Source organism: Penicillium concentricum (assembly GCF_028827145.1).
Source record: "Penicillium concentricum strain IBT 3081 chromosome Unknown utg000003l_segment0_segment0, whole genome shotgun sequence".
In the NCBI taxonomy this organism is placed as follows: domain Eukaryota; kingdom Fungi; phylum Ascomycota; class Eurotiomycetes; order Eurotiales; family Aspergillaceae; genus Penicillium; species Penicillium concentricum.
In genome coordinates this window covers 2,444,770-2,465,635 of record NW_026622756.1, presented here as the reverse complement: position 1 = coordinate 2,465,635, position 20,866 = coordinate 2,444,770, and the positions used below count along the sequence as shown (strand labels likewise).

General features: G+C 49.8%; 10 protein-coding genes across 10 annotated transcripts; 7 read left to right on the top strand and 3 right to left on the bottom strand.

Moving 5' to 3' along the window:
- Window positions 1–324: 324 nt before the first annotated feature.
- On the top strand, window positions 325–1,550 carry N7517_008773 (NMT1/THI5 family protein; the record flags this gene model as incomplete). Its single annotated transcript, XM_056726502.1, has 4 exons — window positions 325–359; window positions 444–615; window positions 675–824; window positions 879–1,550. 4 exons carry the CDS (start codon window positions 325–327, stop codon window positions 1,548–1,550), a joined length of 1,029 nt encoding a protein of 342 aa, XP_056577353.1.
- Window positions 1,551–1,873: 323 nt separating this feature from the next.
- On the bottom strand, window positions 1,874–3,100 carry N7517_008772 (uncharacterized protein; the record flags this gene model as incomplete). The annotated part of the gene is made up of 1 exon (XM_056726501.1): window positions 1,874–3,100. One exon carries the CDS (start codon window positions 3,098–3,100, stop codon window positions 1,874–1,876), a length of 1,227 nt encoding a protein of 408 aa, XP_056577352.1.
- A 498-nt stretch (window positions 3,101–3,598) lies between these two features.
- N7517_008771 (COG2 family protein) lies at window positions 3,599–4,531 on the top strand (the record flags this gene model as incomplete). Its single annotated transcript, XM_056726500.1, has 2 exons — window positions 3,599–3,613; window positions 3,662–4,531. The coding sequence occupies 2 exons, from the start codon at window positions 3,599–3,601 to the stop codon at window positions 4,529–4,531; spliced, it is 885 nt and encodes a 294-aa protein (XP_056577351.1).
- Window positions 4,532–4,713: 182 nt separating this feature from the next.
- Window positions 4,714–5,723, bottom strand: N7517_008770 (mitochondrial 54S ribosomal protein uL1m; the record flags this gene model as incomplete). The annotated part of the gene is made up of 3 exons (XM_056726499.1): window positions 4,714–4,794; window positions 4,846–5,410; window positions 5,485–5,723. 3 exons carry the CDS (start codon window positions 5,721–5,723, stop codon window positions 4,714–4,716), a joined length of 885 nt encoding a protein of 294 aa, XP_056577350.1.
- Window positions 5,724–5,881: 158 nt separating this feature from the next.
- On the top strand, window positions 5,882–8,084 carry N7517_008769 (glutamate--tRNA ligase GUS1; the record flags this gene model as incomplete). The annotated part of the gene is given in 3 exon segments (XM_056726498.1): window positions 5,882–6,142; window positions 6,205–6,606; window positions 6,618–8,084. The coding sequence occupies 3 exon segments, from the start codon at window positions 5,882–5,884 to the stop codon at window positions 8,082–8,084; spliced, it is 2,130 nt and encodes a 709-aa protein (XP_056577349.1).
- Window positions 8,085–8,534: 450 nt separating this feature from the next.
- Window positions 8,535–8,798, top strand: N7517_008768 (uncharacterized protein; the record flags this gene model as incomplete). The annotated part of the gene is made up of 1 exon (XM_056726497.1): window positions 8,535–8,798. The coding sequence occupies one exon, from the start codon at window positions 8,535–8,537 to the stop codon at window positions 8,796–8,798; it is 264 nt and encodes an 87-aa protein (XP_056577348.1).
- Window positions 8,799–9,579: 781 nt separating this feature from the next.
- N7517_008767 (putative plasma membrane H(+)ATPase) lies at window positions 9,580–12,786 on the top strand (the record flags this gene model as incomplete). The annotated part of the gene is made up of 4 exons (XM_056726496.1): window positions 9,580–9,985; window positions 10,034–10,257; window positions 10,316–11,017; window positions 11,080–12,786. 4 exons carry the CDS (start codon window positions 9,580–9,582, stop codon window positions 12,784–12,786), a joined length of 3,039 nt encoding a protein of 1,012 aa, XP_056577347.1.
- A 671-nt stretch (window positions 12,787–13,457) lies between these two features.
- Window positions 13,458–15,189, bottom strand: N7517_008766 (glycoside hydrolase family 18 protein; the record flags this gene model as incomplete). Its single annotated transcript, XM_056726495.1, has 5 exons — window positions 13,458–14,655; window positions 14,713–14,840; window positions 14,898–14,911; window positions 14,963–15,025; window positions 15,081–15,189. The coding sequence occupies 5 exons, from the start codon at window positions 15,187–15,189 to the stop codon at window positions 13,458–13,460; spliced, it is 1,512 nt and encodes a 503-aa protein (XP_056577346.1).
- A 3,776-nt stretch (window positions 15,190–18,965) lies between these two features.
- N7517_008765 (uncharacterized protein) lies at window positions 18,966–19,337 on the top strand (the record flags this gene model as incomplete). The annotated part of the gene is made up of 2 exons (XM_056726494.1): window positions 18,966–18,988; window positions 19,034–19,337. The coding sequence occupies 2 exons, from the start codon at window positions 18,966–18,968 to the stop codon at window positions 19,335–19,337; spliced, it is 327 nt and encodes a 108-aa protein (XP_056577345.1).
- Window positions 19,338–20,475: 1,138 nt separating this feature from the next.
- N7517_008764 (uncharacterized protein) lies at window positions 20,476–20,718 on the top strand (the record flags this gene model as incomplete). Its single annotated transcript, XM_056726493.1, has 1 exon — window positions 20,476–20,718. One exon carries the CDS (start codon window positions 20,476–20,478, stop codon window positions 20,716–20,718), a length of 243 nt encoding a protein of 80 aa, XP_056577344.1.
- Between the last annotated feature and the right edge of the window lie 148 nt (window positions 20,719–20,866).

Sequence of the window (20,866 nt, the reverse complement as noted above, 5' to 3'; positions counted from 1 at the left end):
AGGTGTTCGGTCCAGCCAGTTGATCAGGAAGAACCATAAACCCGTCTTCAGGACACCGGGTTTCCTCTTCCCCCCCCAACTGGCTGGCTGATCTGAGATTATACTGTCAAAACTTGATCTAGACAATACTAGCGAAAGGACATGCGTGACTTTGATTGTTCCCCCTTGTGTTTTTTGTGTCTGGCTCTGCTCGTGCTGTGCTGTTGACTGTTCAATTGAATACATAGATTGAATGGAATCGGCAATTTGACAGAGCAGAGCTGGATACTTTCTCTCTTGGCATGCTGACCCAATGAAGTATTCAAATAGCTTTCATCTGCCATCATGTCTACCGACAAGATTACTTTCCTGACAAACTGGTATGCTGACATTATTCCAGAATCGTTTCAGAGCTCTCAGTGAGGGCTCGATCTTGTAGTTACACTGGCTAAGTTATTCTAAAGGCACGCCACCCCGTACCACGCCCCCCTCTACCTCGCTCAGGCCAGAGGCTACTTCAAGGATGAAGGTCTCAAGGTGGCTCTCCTCGAGCCTAATGACCCCTCCGATGTGACCGAGATCGTCGGAAGCGGCAAGGTCGACATGGGTTTCAAGGCCATGATCCATACCTTGGCGGTACGTATACTCCCCCAATACATACAACAATATATCAACCATACTAACACCACATCCAGGCCAAGGCCCGTGACTTCCCCGTGACCTCCATCGGCTCCCTTCTCGACGAGCCCTTCACCGGAGTCGTCTACTTGAAGTCCAGCGGAATCACCGAGGACTTCCGCTCCCTGAAGGGCAAGCGCATCGGCTACGTCGGCGAGTTCGGCAAGGTAAGAACAACTCCGCTCACCCAATTCACTCCCACCAATCCTAACCAATCCCAGATCCAAATCGACGAGCTCACCAAGTACTACGGCATGACCGCCGACGACTACACAGCCGTCCGGTGCGGAATGAACATAACCAAAGCCATAATCCAAGGCACCATCGACGCGGGCATCGGCCTTGAGAACGTCCAAATGGTCGAACTGGAAGAATGGCTCGCCACCCAAAACCGACCTCGCACAGACGTCCAAATGCTCCGCATCGACCAGCTCGCCGAACTAGGCTGCTGCTGCTTCTGTTCGATTCTGTACATCGCGAACGACGCTTTCATCGCTGCGAACCCAGAAAAGGTCGCTGCGTTCATGCGCGCCGTGAAACGCGCCACCGACGATGTCCTCTCGGACCCTGCTGGCGCGTATGCGGAGTACATTGACGTCAAGCCTATCATGGGCACTGATGTTAATCGGAAGATCTTTGAGCGGTCGTTTGCTTACTTCTCGCGCGATTTGAAGAATGTTCAGCGGGATTGGACTAAGGTTACGAACTATGGAAAGAGATTGGGGATTTTGGATGAGGGTTTTGTGGCGAATTATACCAATGAGTTCCTTTCTTGGGGACTTGATGAGGATTCTGTTGATCCTATTGGTGATCAGAAGCGTATGGCTGCGCTTCAGCAGGAGGTTGCTGCTGATGGTGGTTATAAGCGTCTTGAGGTTAAGGCTTCCGCTTAGGTTGGGCTTTTGCTGGACTCCACTACTTGGTGAAGATGTTTATCCTAGGCTTCACTCTTTAGCCTTGGTTGCTTGAGATAAATTGGAAAATCTGCCATCTTGGTATATCACTTGTGCTGTAAATGATCTAGTGAAAATTCGTAGAATGAATGCCTAGAAGTATACCTGGAGTTTACAAATCGACAATTTCAGTATGCTGTCGCAAAGAAATCATATTGACAGAAATATAATGCGTGAGTTTCGTACGAATTGTTTGGTTCCAAGTTCATTAACATCAGTCATTATGTGGCATATCTCGTAATAAGGCACCGTGTTACGGGTCCTCAAGCCACAGTTGAGGGCGTACCCTCATTCCCTGGACGTTCAAGCATAGCTCGTAGCCGACCTTCTGCAGACTGCAAAGCAGGACTAGATTCTGGCCCAGCAATAGTCGCACTCCACTTCAACCAACCAAGGAGGGATTGAATGATTTCCGGGCCCGAATTTCCAATGGCAGGCGAACCATCACCGCCCAGATCAGGTTGCGAGAGAATATTGGATTCAGAGGAAGATCCATCATTTGCAGTCGCCTCTAGATGAACCTCCGACACGACAGCTGGAGTGGCCATCTGAGATGATCGCTGTTCGCGATTGCCAGCAGCAGCATTCTTTGCAAGTAGATCACGTCCACTGTGTTTAAGCCTTGATGCGAATTCACGCGTGAAAGGGGTCGATATAGTCTTCGGGCTAATAGGAGAAACAGCCTCCGACTCAGAGTCCATGCCTGTAGACAGTGTAGGATGCTGTCTCTGTGTTTGACCGGGTGTCCCATTCTGTTCCAGCATAGACGCAGTCTGTCGCAGAGTTTCTAAATACCGATGAAACGAGAACGGATGCATATCACGAGCTGGATCAATCGGACTAGCCTCCTCATCAACAATAGCCGCATTGCCATCATCTACACGTCGTTCCTCACTAGGCCTAGCCTGCTCGACAGATCCCGGCGCACCTGACGGAGCACAAATCTCACCCAACGGCGCAATGTGACTCCCATACTCGTTGGAAAGACTCAGTTTGCTCCGTCCACAGATCTCAGCAATAGAGTCCAGAGTACCACGGATATCAGGCTCGATGGCCTGCAGTATACTCTCGATACTGAAGTCCTTATCGGATGGAAATATAACATCTGACTGTGACGGACGAGGAGCCGAGCTCCTCGAGCCGGAGAATGAGAGGAACCGACGCGCGGACATAGCAAGCGGTCGTGTGTTTCTCTCCTGGGCATCGCCCGAATACGCCCTGACAAGCACGGGGCGCGTAGCGAGTGTCGACGAGCGCCGCTGAGAGGTATTATCAATTCGGACAGGACGGGACTGAGGTCTCGGGGAACCGTTCAGCTGGCGTAGAGCTGTGGCACGATATGTGTTTGCTTGGTCTTCGACGACGTATCGCTGGTTTGTTTGGTGGCCGGCAGCGGCGATTGAAGACGCGTGGGATGGGGATAGTCGGGGCCATTCTTGTCGAGGCAGGGAAGACGACGGCCGTGTACCGGTCAATGTATCTGACTCCATCTCCGGACCGGTTGCGGTAGCGTACAGCTCGCTGTTGTGCAGGAGACAGCGCAGAGACTAACCCCGCTCTGGGAGGGCACAGGACTCCGAGAGTACTGGGTTCGGCTCACGAGGGATGTATTCACGTCCCATGCACAGTGCATATTCTCCGGCATGGGTTGGGTGTTTTGTCTGAGTGGATGTAAATCATCCGATGGGTAGTGGGGAGATGGGGTGTGTTGCGCTGATGCGTGGGCACTGAAGCTGTTAATAATGTCCACGGGTGGTCCAGGTACCTTGCACTATTAGAATTACGAGTAGATGTATAGTAGAATATGCCCTAGAGTTCTCGTCCAAAGGCCAAAAGGAAAAGCACAAAATAGAAAGGCTCCGCCGCGAGTAATGATTCGTGAACAACTGACAAAAAGCCATTTTATGAATCTCCTAAGCTTGGCGTTCTTAGCACCGAGGCATCACCACGTTTCCCCAGTGTTTACTCATCCACTAACCACCCACACCATGAATCGGTTTCAAGTATGACTCCATGTCACTCCAATTGGTACCTCGTCTAACCTCCTATAGTTCAGCGACTCCGACGGGTCCTCCTCCGACTTCGACGAAGACCCATCCGGCCTCCCCTTCCCGGAACCGCTATCCCGCACCTCATTCCTCGCCCCTGACTTCGATCCAGCCACTTTCCTGTCATCATTGACGAACCGACACCAGAGTCTTGAGGATCTGCGACAGGAATTGCGGGGACTAGAGCAATTCTTGAACAAGGAGCTACTGGATCTTGTCAATGAGAACTACCAGGACTTTCTCTCGTTAGGAAGTGCGCTTCGCGGCGGCGAGGAGAAGGTCGAAGGTGTGAAAGTCGGCGTGCTTTCGTTCCAGCGCGATGTCAAAGCTATCCGGGACAAGGTCGAGGCACGACGTCAGGAAGTGGAAGAGCTGTTGAACGAGAAGCGGCGACTACGAACGAACGCCGACGTGGGCAAAGATCTGTTGGACTATGCGGACCGGGTGGAGGAATTGGAACACCGTTTGATGATACAGGACAAGTCATCGCAAGAAAACACCACACCAGACGAATCCGATTCAGAGTCAGATCTATACAGCGGCGAGGGCGATGACAGCGATGATGAGCTAGCAGATGGCACACCCGCAATTTCATTGAAGAGGATGGAACGCCATGCCCAAAAGTTTGTCTATTTGACCTCAATAGCTGCCCGGGTCGGCGAGAAGCATCCTTTCCTGCTTGCGCAACAACCACGAGTCGCGAAGATCAAGTCCACGGTACTCTTGGATCTCAAAACTGCCTTGGAGCAGGCCACCGCGGCTGGTGGTAAACAAGGCAAACGCGATGCTAGAACAATGGCGGTTCTCCGCCTCTACGATCTTATGGGTGAAGACGTCAGTGCCGTCGCCGCGCTGAAGAACCTCAAGCTGTAAAAACAACGTGCTTCGTCCTGAAAATTGGCAATGTGCACTGGTTTGCATACATAGCGTCGGCGTTTGGTCTTATAAAGTTCTAATTCAACAATGATACCATGATACACCATGTCCTTTCCTAATAAAACAATAAATTTGTACACGCCAAAGGATATAAGAAAATTGAGTATGTTACATGCCGGTCAAGGCGGAGGTTGGGGGGATGAGTCGGAGCGGAACTCGCCGTTGAGTGAGAATCCGGGTCCGTTGGTCGAGCTCAGTACCTATAGTGTTGTTAGAGGCTGGATTCCACAAGGATCAATTGAAGTACTCACCACCTCGTAGATCTCCTTGTTGACACGGTCGGTCAGGGCGGAAGCATCCTTCTTAATCTGGTCAAGGGTCACGCGCATGTTATCGCGCAATTGCTCCGGAGAGAAGCCCAATTGCCCGACAGGCAAACGGATAACGGCATCACGCTCACGGTACACAGTACCACCGCGGAGATCTTCCACGCGTGCAGCCACGTCTTCCACAACGGTACCAGTCTTCGCACTAGGCATCAAACCGCGAGGACCGAGGATGCGACCCAGTGCGGCCTTGTTCAGCGCCGGCAAACTGTCCGGGTGGGCGAGACAGCGATCGAACTCAATAATGCCAGCCTTGACAGCCTCGAACACTTCTTGTTCACCGACAAGAACGGCACCCGCAGCGAGCGCTTCCTTGGCTGCTTTCGAACCGGGAGGACAGATGACACAGATGCGGGATTCGGTCTGGACGGCGTGCGGGAATCGGAGCATGTTACGGATGACGGGACCGTCGCGCTTTGTTCGCAGTCGGATGTGCAGTTCGTATTTTTGAACGGAGGGTTCGCGGCCGACTTCGATGGCCCGGATATATCTGCAGAAAGGAAGGTGTCAGTTGATAGTCCGGGCATTGGCTGACGTCTCAGTTGTCCGATGCTCAGCACATACCGCATAGCATCACACAGAGCATACTGCGGCATATCCTTCAAATTGATTTGCCGGAACTCCTGGGGTCCTTTGCGGCTCTTGGTAGGCTGCTCTTTCCCCTTCTTTGGCTTGTTCTTGAGACCTCGGACCTGCTGGAAAGTCGAGAGAACGGGGGCAATTGAGGCCTCCCGCAGCGGATTCCGGCATGCTGAGAGGATTCCGCGTGCCGCTGTGGGCAAGACCGAGCCGTAGGACGACATATTGGCAGGCGTTGATTTGAGCTGATCGACTAGATGAAGCCGTGGAGTAATTGTTTTCTGCCGGAAAGCTGTCGGCCTCGGAGAAACATAAATCCGGACGGGGACTGTAGATAATGACTCTGCCCCTCCAGAATTCACTTCACTTTCCACACTACGCAATGTCTACATACGAATTGAAAGTGGCCACTCGCGGCAACCACGCGGCGCTTCTGCCCGTGGTCCTCATCGTCACCTCTATCAACGAGGCCCGCCCTACCCCCGTGGTCACCGTCACCCTCGAGGACACTGCTCTTCTCCAGGATGGCGACAAGGCCATTGTCCAGCTCACCAGTGGCTCCAACTCTGTCTTTGGCACTGCCAATGTTATCCAGGAGCTTACTACCCACTTCCCTTTCCTGGCTGGCAAGGATTCTAAGGTGGTGAGTTAATACTCCTACTACCCCGCGGTCGAGTCATTTTTTGTCTAACACGATTACAATAGGAATCTGAGTGGATCTCTCAGTTGGATTCCCTGACCACCCTGGACTTCAAGGCCCTCGACCCCGTGCTCCAGCGTCTTGACACTCACCTTCTTATGCGCTCGTTCATTGTCGGATACTCTCTCTCTACCCCCGACATTGCCATTTGGGGTGCTCTTCGAGGCAACCGTGTCGCCGTTGCTGCCCTGAAGAAGGGATCCCTTGTCAACCTTACCCGCTGGTACCGGTTCTTGGAGGAGCTTTGCCCCTGGACTACCGCCGCTGTGGAGTCCCTGAACGCAGTTGCTAAGGAGAAGAAGGTGGCCAAGTCCAAGGAGGGTGCCAGTTACGACATTGCGCTCAAGAACACCGAGAACGGTGTGGTCACCCGATTCCCCCCGAGCCTTCTGGATACCTCCACATTGGTCACGCTAAGGCCGCTCTTCTCAACGACTACTTTGCCCACGAGAAGTACAACGGTACTATGCTTCTTCGATTCGACGATACCAACCCTTCGAACGAGAAGCAGGAGTTCGAGGACGCCATCGTGGAGGACCTTGCGCTAATGGGCATCAAGCCTAACAAGATGACCTACACCAGTGACTACTTCGACGAGTTGTACGACTACTGCATCAAGATCATCAAGCAGGGCGACGCCTACGCAGATGATACCGACAAGGAAACCATGGCCGCCCAGAGATGGGATGGCTTGCCCAGCCAGCGTCGCGATCTTTCCCCCGAGGAGAGTTTGGCGCGCCTAGAGGAGATGAAGGCCGCCACTCCCGAGGGTCTTCGTTGGTGCATCCGTGCTAAGATCTCCTTCGACTGCCCCAACAAGGCTATGCGTGATCCCGTCATCTACCGCTGCAACCCAGCAACCCACCACCGCACTGGTAACAAGTGGAAGATCTACCCGACCTACGACTTTGCTTGCCCTATCGTTGATTCGATGGAGGGTGTCACTCATGCTTTACGTACTATTGAGTACCGCGACCGTAACCCCCAGTACCAGTGGATGCTGGATACCATGAAGCTGCGCAACGTGCAGGTGTGGGATTTCGCCCGCATGAACTTCGTTCGCACTCTTCTCTCTAAGCGCAAGCTGACCAAGCTGGTTGAGACTGGTCTCGTCTGGGGCTGGGATGATCCTCGCTTCCCTACCATCCGTGGTATCCGTCGCCGCGGTATGACCATCCCTGCTCTCCGTGAATTCATCTTGAAGCAGGGTCCCTCTAAGGCTGTGACCAACTTCGACTGGGGTCTTATCTGGGCTACCAACAAGAAGTACATTGATCCCATTGCCCCGCGTCACACCGCTATCTTCAACAAGGATGTTGTCAAGACCACTGTCACCGGTGGCCCTGCCACTCCTTACTCCGAGGAGAAGCCCAGACACATCAAGAACGCCGCCGTCGGCATGAAGAAGGTTGTCTACAGCAGCTCTATCATCCTCGAGCAGGAGGACGTCAAGCTCTTCAAGCCTGACGAGGAGATCACCCTCATGAACTGGGGTAACGCCATCGTCCGCAAGATCAGCACTAATGCTGAGACCGGTATTATCACCAACCTCGAGCTCGAGCTGCACATGGCTGGTGATGTCAAGAAGACCGAGAAGAAGGTCACTTGGCTCGCCACCGAGGGACAGGATCTCGTCCCCGTCGAGTTGGTCGATTTCGATCACCTGCTGACCAAGGATTCTCTTGGCGAGGATGATAAGCTGGAGGACTTCCTTAACATGCACACCGAGTTCCGCGAGGAGGGTTTGGCCGACTGCAACGTCGCTGACCTCAAGGAGAGCGATATCATTCAGTTCGACCGCAAGGGTTACTACCGCGTTGATCGTGCTTACTCTCCTGGTAAGCCTGCGGTCTTCTTCAACATTCCTTCCGGCAAGTCCAAATAGATTCTGTCTCAATTATGATGTGAAGCATGTTTTATGAGTGTAGTGAGATATGAAAAGAAGAATCAATGGTTATTTATATGCTTCCACTTCGTGTTTAGTAAAATGACCAGCCCTTGAGGTCTGCAGAGTCCCATGGGAGTTGGGAACAGCTTCTTTTCTTCATCCAAACATGGTTCAAATGTCGTTTACCTGCAGTATTGGAATGAGTTCTGCCTGTATACTTACGCCTTCCTCTCACCACACCAGTCAGCCATCTCATCCATGTTTACTTTGTCATGCGGACTTCACCCATCTACCCAGGTCACAATCCTGTATGCATCTACAAAGGGCTGCGTTGGACGGGATTGGACGACATCATGGTCGCTCTAGAAATGCGCATGTAGGGCTGAGCATGGTCACGTGTGGGCGAAGCCGACTGCGATGATCTCCCTGGGTAAGTTGTTCATTACCATGCTTTTTATACTTTCCATTTCCCGGACTATCTGGTTCGATTTCCGGCCATTTGGTTTGTCCCGACAGATCATGAAACTGGTGCCGAATGGATGTGAATTCCGTCGGCCGGCTCTCAGCGGAATGGGCGCGAATGACGTCGAGGAATACCTGCCTACATTCAATCGACATCCGGACAACCGCTCGTCCTCTACAGCAGAAATTGGTCTAGCTCATTCGCTCACCTATTCTTCATTGGCTGCCAAGCTTGCTTCGACTGCGTGACTTTCGACCGGTATTATGGTATTATAACTGCTGGACAAGCTTTCGGATATTCAACACCAATGGTTGTGTCCGTACGCTACCTTTATATCTTTAATACTTTCAGTATAAGACAACATCCTGCGGCAATACGACACACCTGAGTCCTTTCCCAGTCGCGTTTGTTCTGGCCCCTGCCAAGGGAACATTTTCTATGATCCATGGATGAATACCCTATTGGTTCAAAGTCAATTCGGGTACCTGCTTACCATCAGCTTCATTCGAGCTTAGCGTGGACTAAAATGTTCTAGCCTTTATCTGGATTGGTCGAACCAATATCCTATCCGTCAAAAACCGGCGGGAGTTCTTCGGGTCGTCCGCGGCTCGTCCCTTTCGAGACCTGGTTCCCCGGCTTCATCCTCCTCCAAGTACCGAGCACGGAGACCAAAACAGTAAACATACATGCGTTAGCATGAAATCGCTCTCCCGAGGGCTTCCTAGCCCGACGTCAGCATGATTTACTTGAGAATGGAAAATTTCGTTAATCTGGCAGCTTCTTTCTTTCTTACCCCAGATAGAAACGCTAGACCTTCGATTCCTGTCATCCTACAGGTGCTGAGGCGCGAATAGAACATTGGAAAAACTCTTTTTCTTTGGTATCATTGTTCCTTCATTTCTATATCCCTTTGCTTCGTGCATTCGTTCTTATTATCATCAATAATCAATAATCTCATCTCTTTTGACAGGTATGTTTCTATCTGGTGTCTGTGTCGGAAGAACTGTGACCTGACTTGGACAGCCAAGCATGGCCGGCGAGGGGAAAGGCGAGCGTTCCGAGGCTCGCCGCCGCAGCTCACGTATCTCACGGGCATCTCTGAGCGGGGACTGGAATAGTCTGGACGAGTACGGCAAGCTCGTCAAGTATGTGTCGACATTCCGTGATCCAAATGCACTAGACGAAGAGCAGGGCGAAGTGACCGAGAAACGAGTTTGGTACGCCCCTTGGATCAAGCGAAAGGTCCGCGTCAAAAGGGTCGAAGCAGAAACCGGCAAATTCCCGGATGAGTGGACCATGACGGATATCCGGGAGGGACTTTCTAGCGATGAAGTTCCTCTTCGTCGTCGTCGGGCTGGGTGGAATGAGTTGACATCCGAGAAGGAGAATCCCATTGCTAAGATCCTTTCTTACTTTCAGGGCCCAATTCTCTACGGTGAGTCCTTATCGACCCTTCCTTGACTACCACGCTGACTTTAGACAGTCATGGAGCTGGCTGTTTTACTTGCTGCTGGTCTAGAAGACTGGGTTGACTTCGGTGTCATTATTGGTATCTTGTGTCTGAACGCGGCAGTGGGCTGGTATCAAGAGAAGCAAGCTGCCGATGTGGTTGCGAGTCTCAAGGGTGACATTGCCCTACGCGCGCAGGTTATTCGTGACAGCACTCAACAAGAATGTCTTGCTCGAGAGTTGGTTCCAGGCGATGTCGTAAGTCTATTTTCGATGGGGCCCGATATTGGTATACGACGACTGACCAATCATCTAGGTCATCATTGGTGAAGGTCAAGTCGTGCCTGCAGACTCCAGAGTTATCTGTGACGTCAAGGATGAACATGGCTGGGAAGAGTTCAACCAGCTTCAAGAGCAAGGTATGCTCGGTGGAGGGTCCTCTTCTGATGAAGAGGACGACCCAACCAAGAAGAGCGATAAGGAAAAGGACGAAGACGATGGCAAGGCCAAGGAGGCCGACGAACATCAGGCGAAGAAGGCTCGCAGACGTGGTTATCCTATTCTGGCTTGTGATCACTCTGCCATCACGGGCGAATCACTGGCCGTTGATCGTTATATGGGAGATATGATCTTCTATACGACTGGCTGCAAGCGTGGCAAGGCCTATGCAGTGGTTCAAACCGGTGCGAGGACTTCCTTCGTTGGCCGCACCGCAAGTATGGTGCAATCTGCTAAAGGCGCCGGTCACTTCGAACTTGTCATGGACAATATCGGAACATCTCTCTTGATTCTAGTTATGGCCTGGATTCTCGCTGCCTGGATTGGTGGGTTCTTCCGTCATATTCCTATCGCATCGCCCCCTCAGCAGACTCTGCTTCACTACACTCTGTCTTTGTTGATCATTGGTGTACCTGTCGGTCTACCTGTTGTGACCACTACCACCATGGCTGTTGGTGCTGCCTATCTGGCGAAAAAGAAAGCCATTGTGCAAAAGCTGACCGCAATTGAATCTCTCGCTGTAAGTCTGGATCAACCTTCTCCACCAACCCGGGCTGCCATCAAATGCTAACACCGAAATAGGGTGTTGACATTCTATGTTCCGACAAGACCGGCACTCTCACAGCAAACAAACTGAGTATCCGTGATCCTTATGTAGCTGAGGGTGTCGATGTCGACTGGATGTTCGCCGTTGCTGCCCTTGCATCCTCGCACAATATTGAATCGCTCGATCCGATTGATAAGGTCACAATTTTGACGCTTAGGCAATACCCAAGAGCACGCGAGATATTGCGACGTGGTTGGTCAACAGAAAAATTCACGCCCTTTGACCCGGTTTCAAAACGCATTGTTACTATTGCCACATGTGACGGCATTCGGTATACGTGCACCAAAGGCGCTCCGAAAGCCGTGCTCCAATTGACAAGCTGCTCCAAGGAGACTGCTGACCTATACAAGGCCAAAGCGCAAGAATTTGCGCATCGAGGCTTCCGATCTCTCGGTGTTGCTGTTCAAAAGGAAGGCGAAGATTGGGCTTTGCTTGGAATGCTGCCTATGTTTGACCCACCCCGAGAAGACACCGCTCAAACCATTAGCGAAGCGCAGAATCTCGGTATCAGTGTCAAGATGCTCACTGGCGATGCCATTGCTATTGCGAAAGAAACTTGCAAGATGTTGGCTTTGGGCACCAAGGTGTATAACTCAGACAAGCTGATTCACGGCGGCTTGAGTGGTGCAATGGCTAGTGATCTTGTTGAGAAAGCGGACGGCTTTGCTGAAGTGTTCCCAGAACACAAATACCAAGTCGTACAAATGCTACAAGAACGAGGCCACTTGACCGCTATGACCGGTGACGGTGTAAACGACGCACCGTCTCTGAAAAAAGCCGATTGTGGCATTGCCGTTGAAGGCGCCTCGGAAGCTGCTCAGTCTGCATCAGACATCGTTTTCCTCGAGCCCGGACTTTCGACTATTATCGACTCTATTAAGGTCGCACGTCAGATCTTCCATCGCATGAAGTCATATATCCAGTACCGCATTGCACTTTGCTTGCACCTTGAGATCTACCTTGTGACTTCGATGATCATCCTCAATGAAAGCATTCGTGTCGAGCTGATTGTCTTTCTGGCATTATTCGCCGATCTTGCGACCGTTGCAGTGGCATATGATAATGCATCTTTCGAGCTGCGACCTGTCGAATGGCAACTTCCTAAAATCTGGTTCATTTCCTGCCTTCTTGGTGTGCTACTAGCCCTGGGTACGTGGGTTATCCGAGGCAGCATGTTCCTGAAATCGGGAGGCATTATTCAAAACTGGGGATCTATTCAAGAGGTACTCTTCTTGGAAGTGGCGCTCACAGAGAATTGGCTCATTTTTGTCACTCGCGGTATTGACACATGGCCATCTATTCACTTGGTGACCGCGATTCTGGGGGTTGATATTTTGGCTACTATCTTCTGTCTGTTTGGTTGGTTTACCAATCAAAACATGAAGACCAAGCCCGCAGATAAATACGTCGAGACTACGAATGGCTGGACCGATATCGTCACCGTTGTGCGAATCTGGGGTTATTCACTTGGTGTGTCGATTGTGATCGCTCTGGTATACTTCATCTTGAACAAGATTGAATGGCTTGATAATCTCGGTCGTGTCCAACGCGACAAGGGAGAGGTCAAAATTGAGAATCTGCTCGCTCACCTGTCACGTCTTACAGTTGAGTATGAGGAAGCGGGCGCGCCAAAGGGCCGATTCTGCTTGACTACAAGCAAGGAGGAAGAGGAGGCCGAGTAAAGTGGTGGGATATGAAGTGGAAGGTGTGATGTGCGAAGTCAACTATCATTTGATGTCGAAAGTTGTTTCTTGGTTCTGTTCCTGGCCTAATTAAGTATTGTCGATGGTGATGAACGTTATTAAGATGACATGTTCTCGGGGGCCAACTTAGAAGAGCACGATGGTGTTTATGTTAATCTCTAATGTGTTGAATCTGCTTGCAAGTATCCTAATGGCGCTCAAATACCTCTAGTTTATGTTTTTTTGGATTTCAAATGATTTACTATGGATGGAAGCCATGTGGTACCGTAGTTTGTAAATCATACCCATTGTATCATAAATGAAATTACAGAAGGACCCGATTCGCACAAGGCACAGAGTAACGTAGACGGTTTGATATTCCAAGGTTCGAAAAAGGCAAGATTAAATAATGGGTATCATATAAAGAGAAAGACAGGAAGTTAGATGGGGTGAAAGAAATCGAATCTGAGGTGCGAAAGGGATAAAAGAAGGTTCGAAAGACAGAATGGAAGCGTGGCGGGTCTGGAACGAGGTCAGGTTCATTTTCACGGCTCTTTATATGTGCCCAAAGGTCTAATCATGTGCGTCAATGGTACCGGGAACACAGAAGCTCCCAACTGAAATAAGATTCATCATCGGCAATGTCGGTTTTCGCCAATAAACTCAGACACTCAGGTCCGGGGATTGGTTAGAGCATGGACGAAGCCGCCAGCAGCCTGGTTCGCCTTACGGATACCACTAAGCAAACCAAGAAGGTCGTTGCCGATGATTGTGCCGAGATTATCCGAGTCATCGTCCGATTTATCGTCTGGAGTATCGTGTTTGTTATCCTCACTGGAGTCACTCTCATCTTGCGGACTAGCAGTCGAGGTTGGAGCCGCTGTTGTGGAGTCCTTGGGCTTTGCGGTTGCAGTCGCAATATCATTCGTCGCAACAGGGTCTTTCCCAGTGGTAATGGTGGTGGTAATGGTAGTCGTAACAGTAGTCGTGCCGACGGGCTGGTGTTCCTTGGTGGTTTCATCCGCCTTGGGCGAAGCAGAAGCAGATGAGGAGGAGGAAGATGAGAGTGAGGAGTCGGGTGCATTGGAAGATGGCAAACTCGTTGTCTTCGTTGGGTCAGTGGACGTAGAAGTAGATGCCGAGGTTGACACCGGATCGGGCGACGACGAACCGGAATCATTCGCAGGGCCCAGGCTTTTCCGCACGTCCTTGATAAACCCATCATTGGCGTATGCCTGCGTTGCATCCCACATCATCACACCCCCAAAGCTCTCGAACTTCTTCGTGTATGCAATAACTTTGGCCAACTGGGACGCTGGGATATATCCCGTGCTTGCCGCAGTTGTGAATGCCGGCACTCCGATGATGACCTTTACATCTTTGTTCTTGGACACCGTCTTAGCCCAGTTGTCCCACTCTTCGAAGTTGTATTTGCTGCTTGAGCTGTCGGTGTTGAAATTGTTGACGCCGCAAAAGTTGTTGTAGAACTGTACCCAGATCGCGTCAATATATACGGGGCCGTTGAGGATCTCTTTATCTGCCTGGTCGGGATAGGGACATTGCGGTGCTGCTGTCAAATAAAATTTCTGCTTGCTCTTATCTGCCTTCATCAGTGATCTCAGCTCGTTGGCAAATGCGGCCATGTTTTGGACATTGGCCTCGAAGTCGAAATCGAACCCATCCAAGGCAGCATCACCGAAAGGACGAAGGGCTTTGGAACCCTCTTGCTTGGGACCAAACGTCTCCCACATTAGTTTTGCACCGTTCTTGGCCTCTTCTTCGGATTTGAAGCCACCCTCGCTGTAGGTGGCTCCGCCGATTGAAAGAAGAATCGTCTTGCCCTTCTTTTGGCACGTCTGGATGTCCTTGCTAGAAGCTGTCAGTCATCTAGCTAGATATTAACACACGCGACTTAGCAATGCTTACCCAATCGCAGGACAGTTCTTTAATTGGGTGCCCTCGAAGACATCGCAGTCCTTGCTGGTCACAGAGAAATCAATCTCTGGAGCACCTCCTGGGCCATTGACCATCATATTGAAGGCCATTGGTATCACCTATTTTATTTTATTAGTGCATCAATCCGAAAGCTTTCCTGATGATCTGGTTCGTACATCAATGTCCTTGTCTAGTTTCTTTTGTTAGTTCTAACAACATCGAAAATAGATAGTTCACTCACTATCGCAATAGTGTGCCAGGGGCTGCTGTGCCTGGTCTCCCTTTCCATTAAACGAATTTTGGCCTTCAAAGTATCCCAAGTAAGTATTTATTAGCCCAAACAATGCGCGACTACATACCCCAGTAAGCAACAATGTTGCTGCTCGAGTTCAAGTCCAGCTTCGCCTCTGCTCCTCCTAGCGAAGCCAGCAAAATGGACCAAGAAAGGAGACCCTGGTAGGGACGCATGGTGGTAAGCGCAGTACAGTGTCTGCTCGGGTTATATATCTAGGTGTAGAAAAATAAATTAATGTATGGGACTATACAAGGTATAGAGACGGAAACCACAACGAGCCTCATCATGAATGAGCATTGCCCATCATTAAATAGTATAAAATGGACTTTTTTCCTTGGTATTTTCACAAAACAATGGTTGCGTTCCCGGTTCAAGTGCCTCACCCGGTGCCCCCAGCGCATGGTATGATCCACATGTCCACGGCAGCGATCTCAAATGAGCTTTTTAGTCATTCCTTTGTCCTGAATAGACATATTGTGTAGCTAATATTTTCAAATAACTATTTTGATTGGATTGTGGTGTGCTTCCGGCGCCCTAGTCTGCATTCCCCTGTTGTTGTCGGGGGACTGAGGGCAGGCCCAAGAATGCACCGAGGGATGAGCATGTGTGCTATACGATCAATTTCCCGGATATTAGCATTTGAGTATCCTGTTATAGAGACTGTAACCTATGTCCAGCTGTGAAGGTCAGAAGCCATATCCCTTGTCATCTGGGCGGCGGGGGCACACCTCCAGTTAGCCGAACTATATGTACATGCTACCGGCCCATATAAGGCAAACGACACAACGGTATAGGTTATTTGGCATGCTATTTCTGTAGAAGTTCTTCCAAAAGTTTCGAGGCTAAGGTCAATAAAACTAATTTGGTTGTTGGGTGACATTATATGGCATAAACAAGGCCTGTACTTCCAAATATATATGTGAACAATCCAATACCACAACCCATTAACCGGTGCAGAAACACCCAAAGCTTGGCCTGTCCAATATTATTTAACCCTCTAATTGGCATAAGTCCGACACTATTCCCCTTATGCAGAATGCAAGCCTCTATGTATCACATCTCGATAAGTCAATGCGGTTGCACGGGGTTACCAAATTGGGTTAGCGTCAAATACTACATGGAGGGCATTCTCAATTTATTTCGATCGCAAAAAACACGCAGCAAAAATGGCGAGGATAATATAAATAACACCTGCCAATTTGAAAAAGAAAATTAACATACAATCTCTCTAGGAATGTATCGGATCGCTTACCGAAGACCCAATTCATGGAAGTGTAGCCAACCTTTTCCCAGAGCAATCCAGAGATGGCCGGGCCAATGGTCATCCCGCTGGTTACAGCTACATCAGTCATAGCATAAACACGAGAGAGCCCACCGCGAGGTCCAAAGATGCCCGGAGTCGTTTTCTCGTAATCTCTAACAGAAGCTAGGAGTGTGTCAGTCAACGGTCTTACTCCAAGTCAGAACTCGGCAAACCGGGACTCATCAGTCACTTCTACAGGCCCAACACCAGTTACAAAAGGTTGCAAAACACCGAGGCAAATTATAGATGATATATACAATACAGGACCCCGATGGTGCAAGCTTGCCCAGGGGAAATGGTCATTCCCAGCTACTCCAACCAGGACATGGAACACTGCATGCAGGGCAAGACTGATGGTGATAGGCAATCGGACCCCGATGCGGTCACGCAGCCATCCAGCCGGTGTACTCAAGAAGAGAGCCTGGACCGAGAGGAGGAAGAACACTATTCTAACCTGTCTTGGTTTCCATCCAAATACCTCCCCTGTGTGTAGAGGAAGTGTGGCATGAAAACTCGTGAGAATGGCTGTAGTCAAGATTGTAACAGCCAAAGCTGTCAACACGCGACTGTCACGAAGCAGGAAGATCCAGAGACCGAATGTAGTCGACGCATCATGGGGCTCAATTTGTTCGGGGAGAAGGGACGTTGTTTCATCCGCATTGTCAGATGAAGCAAGGCTTGAATTTTGCGGAGTTTCTATCATCAACAGACGTGCGATGATATCAACAACCAATATTCCAACTGGTACACACCACGTCAACCAGTATCCCACAGAATCTAGTAGGATACCGGAGACCATCGGCCCGCTGATTATGCCAGCGCTGGCAAAAGACATAATTATACCCATCATTTTACCCATGTCACCTTCATGCACGGTATCTGTTGCGGTGGCAAGACCGAGAATCCAAACGGCGGAGCCAGCAATGCCCGGGAGGACTCAACCGAGAAGTACAACGATTGAAGGTGACCATGCAACAAGCAATGTTCCCACGACACATCCTGCAAGCGAGAAAAGCAGTGGTGTCCTCCGATTAGGCATATTGTCCGCGAAATTTCCAATTAGGGGACCGGCAATTGTAGAGACGAGGCCGTGAAGAGTAAGAATTCCAGCGGTCAAACGCTGAGTCTGTGAGGGATCTTTGTGGAGGCGATCTTGGAATAGGTAAGATAGCATAGACACGAGGAAACCGTAGAGAAACAATTCTAGATGCGTTAGGGAAAACCACAAAGATGGGGTACGAAGGAATACCAATAAATAATGCAATGGAAACCGTACTGATGATGAATCATCTTGAGGAGCGCCATGTATAGCCAATAGGCCTTGTGCCGGGGACGTCCATATTTGATGAACCATTTCTGAGTGAGCCTTAGAACAAAATTCAAGGGTGATAGTGGCTCAGAAAAGGTGATGACCAAGTCAAAAAAACCCGGACGTACCATGTACGGGGTGTCCTTATTTTGGTCCAAATACTTCACTTACGCTAGAATTTGGACAATGATGTCCTCATGATGGAGAAAGACCCTAAATTGAGACTGTTCATAGGCAATTGCCTAGAAACTAAGATGGAAGAACGTGATGAGATCTGACAGTGCATAATAGAGCCAGGGTATTCATGCAGGCTAGTGTGGGGTATCATGCATCATGCATAATGATCATTAGGGTCCCGCTCAGCCTGCAGCTACTCATTACTATTTGTTCGTAGGCTTCACCTGGCCTACCCAAATAGGGATATACTACCGATTTACAGCCAGCCAGAGCCAGCCACATTCTGCAGAGCAAATTGACAGTTAACAGCCACATTTCGCACGGAGTACCCGTGGATCAAATCAGTTCATTTGCTATTCCATATTAAATGCTAGTTTCATTCATCTTGATCTACTCCGCACTTAGAAGCCATATTGCGATTGAACGTGTGAGGTTGGAGATGAAATCAAAAAAAAAACCAAAACTAACAATATGGAAACTCAAAATCAGGCACTCTTGGCAAGGTCGTGCGAGCCTGCAGGTCAGAAAGATCGTGGGAACTTATATTGGAGTTCCTGGAGATGAGGAAGGTAAAGGCAGTTAGCATACCGTTGATCTGCAACAATCGTACGGCTTGGTTCTGTGGTGGATTGACCCCGGGGGGTATTGGGGGGAAAGAGAGATTGTCGCAGATGAAAGGAAGGGACATTGATGAATTGATTGCTGTTCTATGGGCGTGTTCTACTTGTATCTTGTATAAAAGTTTTACCACCTCATCGATGGCACAGCATAACCGCTTCTCTAGCATCAAGCGATACGATCGGGCGGACTACGAAAAATGATTCGCCGATTATAATGGAAGATTTCCTTCGCATCATCCTGGGCCATTAGATTAACGTAGTGTAGTGCCTAGTTGAAGTCTCAAGTTTCTTCGGAATAGTAGTGAGGGTGTATGCGGATGATCCAAACGTCAAGTTCATCCTCACAGAACGAGAACCCGAGAAATGCGTAGCTTCTTTCAATAACACTGCTGGTACCTTGATGAAGATGCCCGATAGCTTTCCACTTGTCATTCTTCGATATTTTATGGCCCGCTGGACTTATTCTTGAAGCTTAACCAAACTATCTACTAGGCACTTTCCGACCAGACTAATCCGGGTGATCCTGATAATGCACATGCGATGCGTCGGAACTATATCGAGTAGTACGTGATATCCCATTCTTGCAGTGTGCTCACTAACCTCTCTAGTATCGAGATGGCCAAGAGAACAATCCCAGTCGACCGTCTCTGTCATATCAAGCTTGAAGATGGACTCGGCTGGGAGCAAATCTGTCCGTTCCTTTATATGCCGATTCCCGATCAGGAATATCCCGATCGCAATGAGCCTGCGAGATATCAGGCTATTGTTACTGAAGTCATTCAGCTGATGATTACCAGAGCGATAATTAGATTTGCCAATGTTGCGGTTCCTACCGTCGGAGTTATCGGGGTGGGCAGCCGTGAAGTATGGGCCGATACCTTCTGCAGCTGTAAAGAAGGTCTGATCTTTTGAAATTCACAGATTATTTGCCGTGTTCTTTCATATCGAGGTATAATTTCAATAACTACAACCCTGCTCTCCACTGAGAATCATTCGTCTACACCTCGCTTAATATAGCCTCAGATGCCCAAAGGTCAGGGGCAAGAACGCATCTCCACATACGCTATAAGACACTAACCCAAGCGGGCCCCAGCCTAAAGATCTGATTTGACTCGATTCTTGCCAAGCCGGCCAGACCGACATTCGCTTGGCTAGCGAGACGAATGGAGGAGATTAATCCACTGAGAACCAAGCTCTTTCTTTAAGCCTCATTCGATTTCCACTAGTGATGGTAGCGTAAATATTCAAGCTCTGCTGAAAGCCTACAACTAGGATGTGCAACTGCACGAATCTCTTTTAACAGATCATTTATTTTCCTGCTTGCTTAACTTTCGCGATGCCGTATCTCGAAAACTTCGGCCCCCTAACAATAACCTTCACCCCCGCGCCCAGCTGTATCGCGACGGATAGACTGTCCCTCGCCCTGATCGATGATGACAGGACTCAAGTCCAATTCCATGTCTCCTGTCCTACATCAACGAGCAACTTTGACTGTATGCCGTCTCCCACCATCACGTCGGCAACATGGCGCGATACGCGCCTCCCTTGGGTTGGATACTACTCGCCGGGTTTGTACTGCCCTTCCGGCTGGGAGACAATTGGTATGGCAGCGCGCGATGGGGAGTCGCTATCTACTTCGGGATTTTTTACCGCCTCGGAAAAAAAATTTCGTTCTCTGATGTGCCTGTGACTTTTTTGGAGAGCTGGTTGGAGCCGAGTCAAACGATAGCGCTTTGCTGTCCCAGGTAAGTCAGCATCGCTTTGTTTACGAACTTGGGCTAATCGATCTAGCTCCATGACACCAAATGGTATCGGTCAATGTATCGCTCAAGTCCCGACATATACGCCCACCGTCGGTTGCCAGATCTATGTGTCCACTGAATACATTTTGTGGGAGATAACCAGAACACGTGTGAATTACAATATCACGACGATAACAACCAGGACTATGAGGTCATCTGTAAATGATACTACGTCGACTTTGTCTACATCCTTTTCCCCCGGAGTTGAGTCTACGTTAACGGCTATCTCTTCTGTTTCTATGATTACGATGCTGTATCATCAGTCTGATCTGGAGGCAGCTGCGGCTACGAGTGGGTATACCAGTGCCAGCTCTACTGGAACTGAGACTGGAACTGGCACTGCTAGCTCCGAGGCTACGGGAACTGCTGCTTCTACGTCAAATCCTGCGTATAGAATCGGTGGCAGAGCGTCTACTTTGGATGGATTTGGTGCACTCATGGGGAGTTTGGCTGTTGCGGTGGCACTGGGCGTGACCATGATTATCCTGTAATAGATCCTTGGCAATGTAAGATTCAAGCTTCATGTTCGTTCTAGACGAGGCACAGAGTAGGATTTTCATCTCCTGTAGTGATTCCTGCTTGGATGTCACAGTAGACATCAAGTATAGCACGTTGTCAAGTACCCTGGAGTGAACGTTG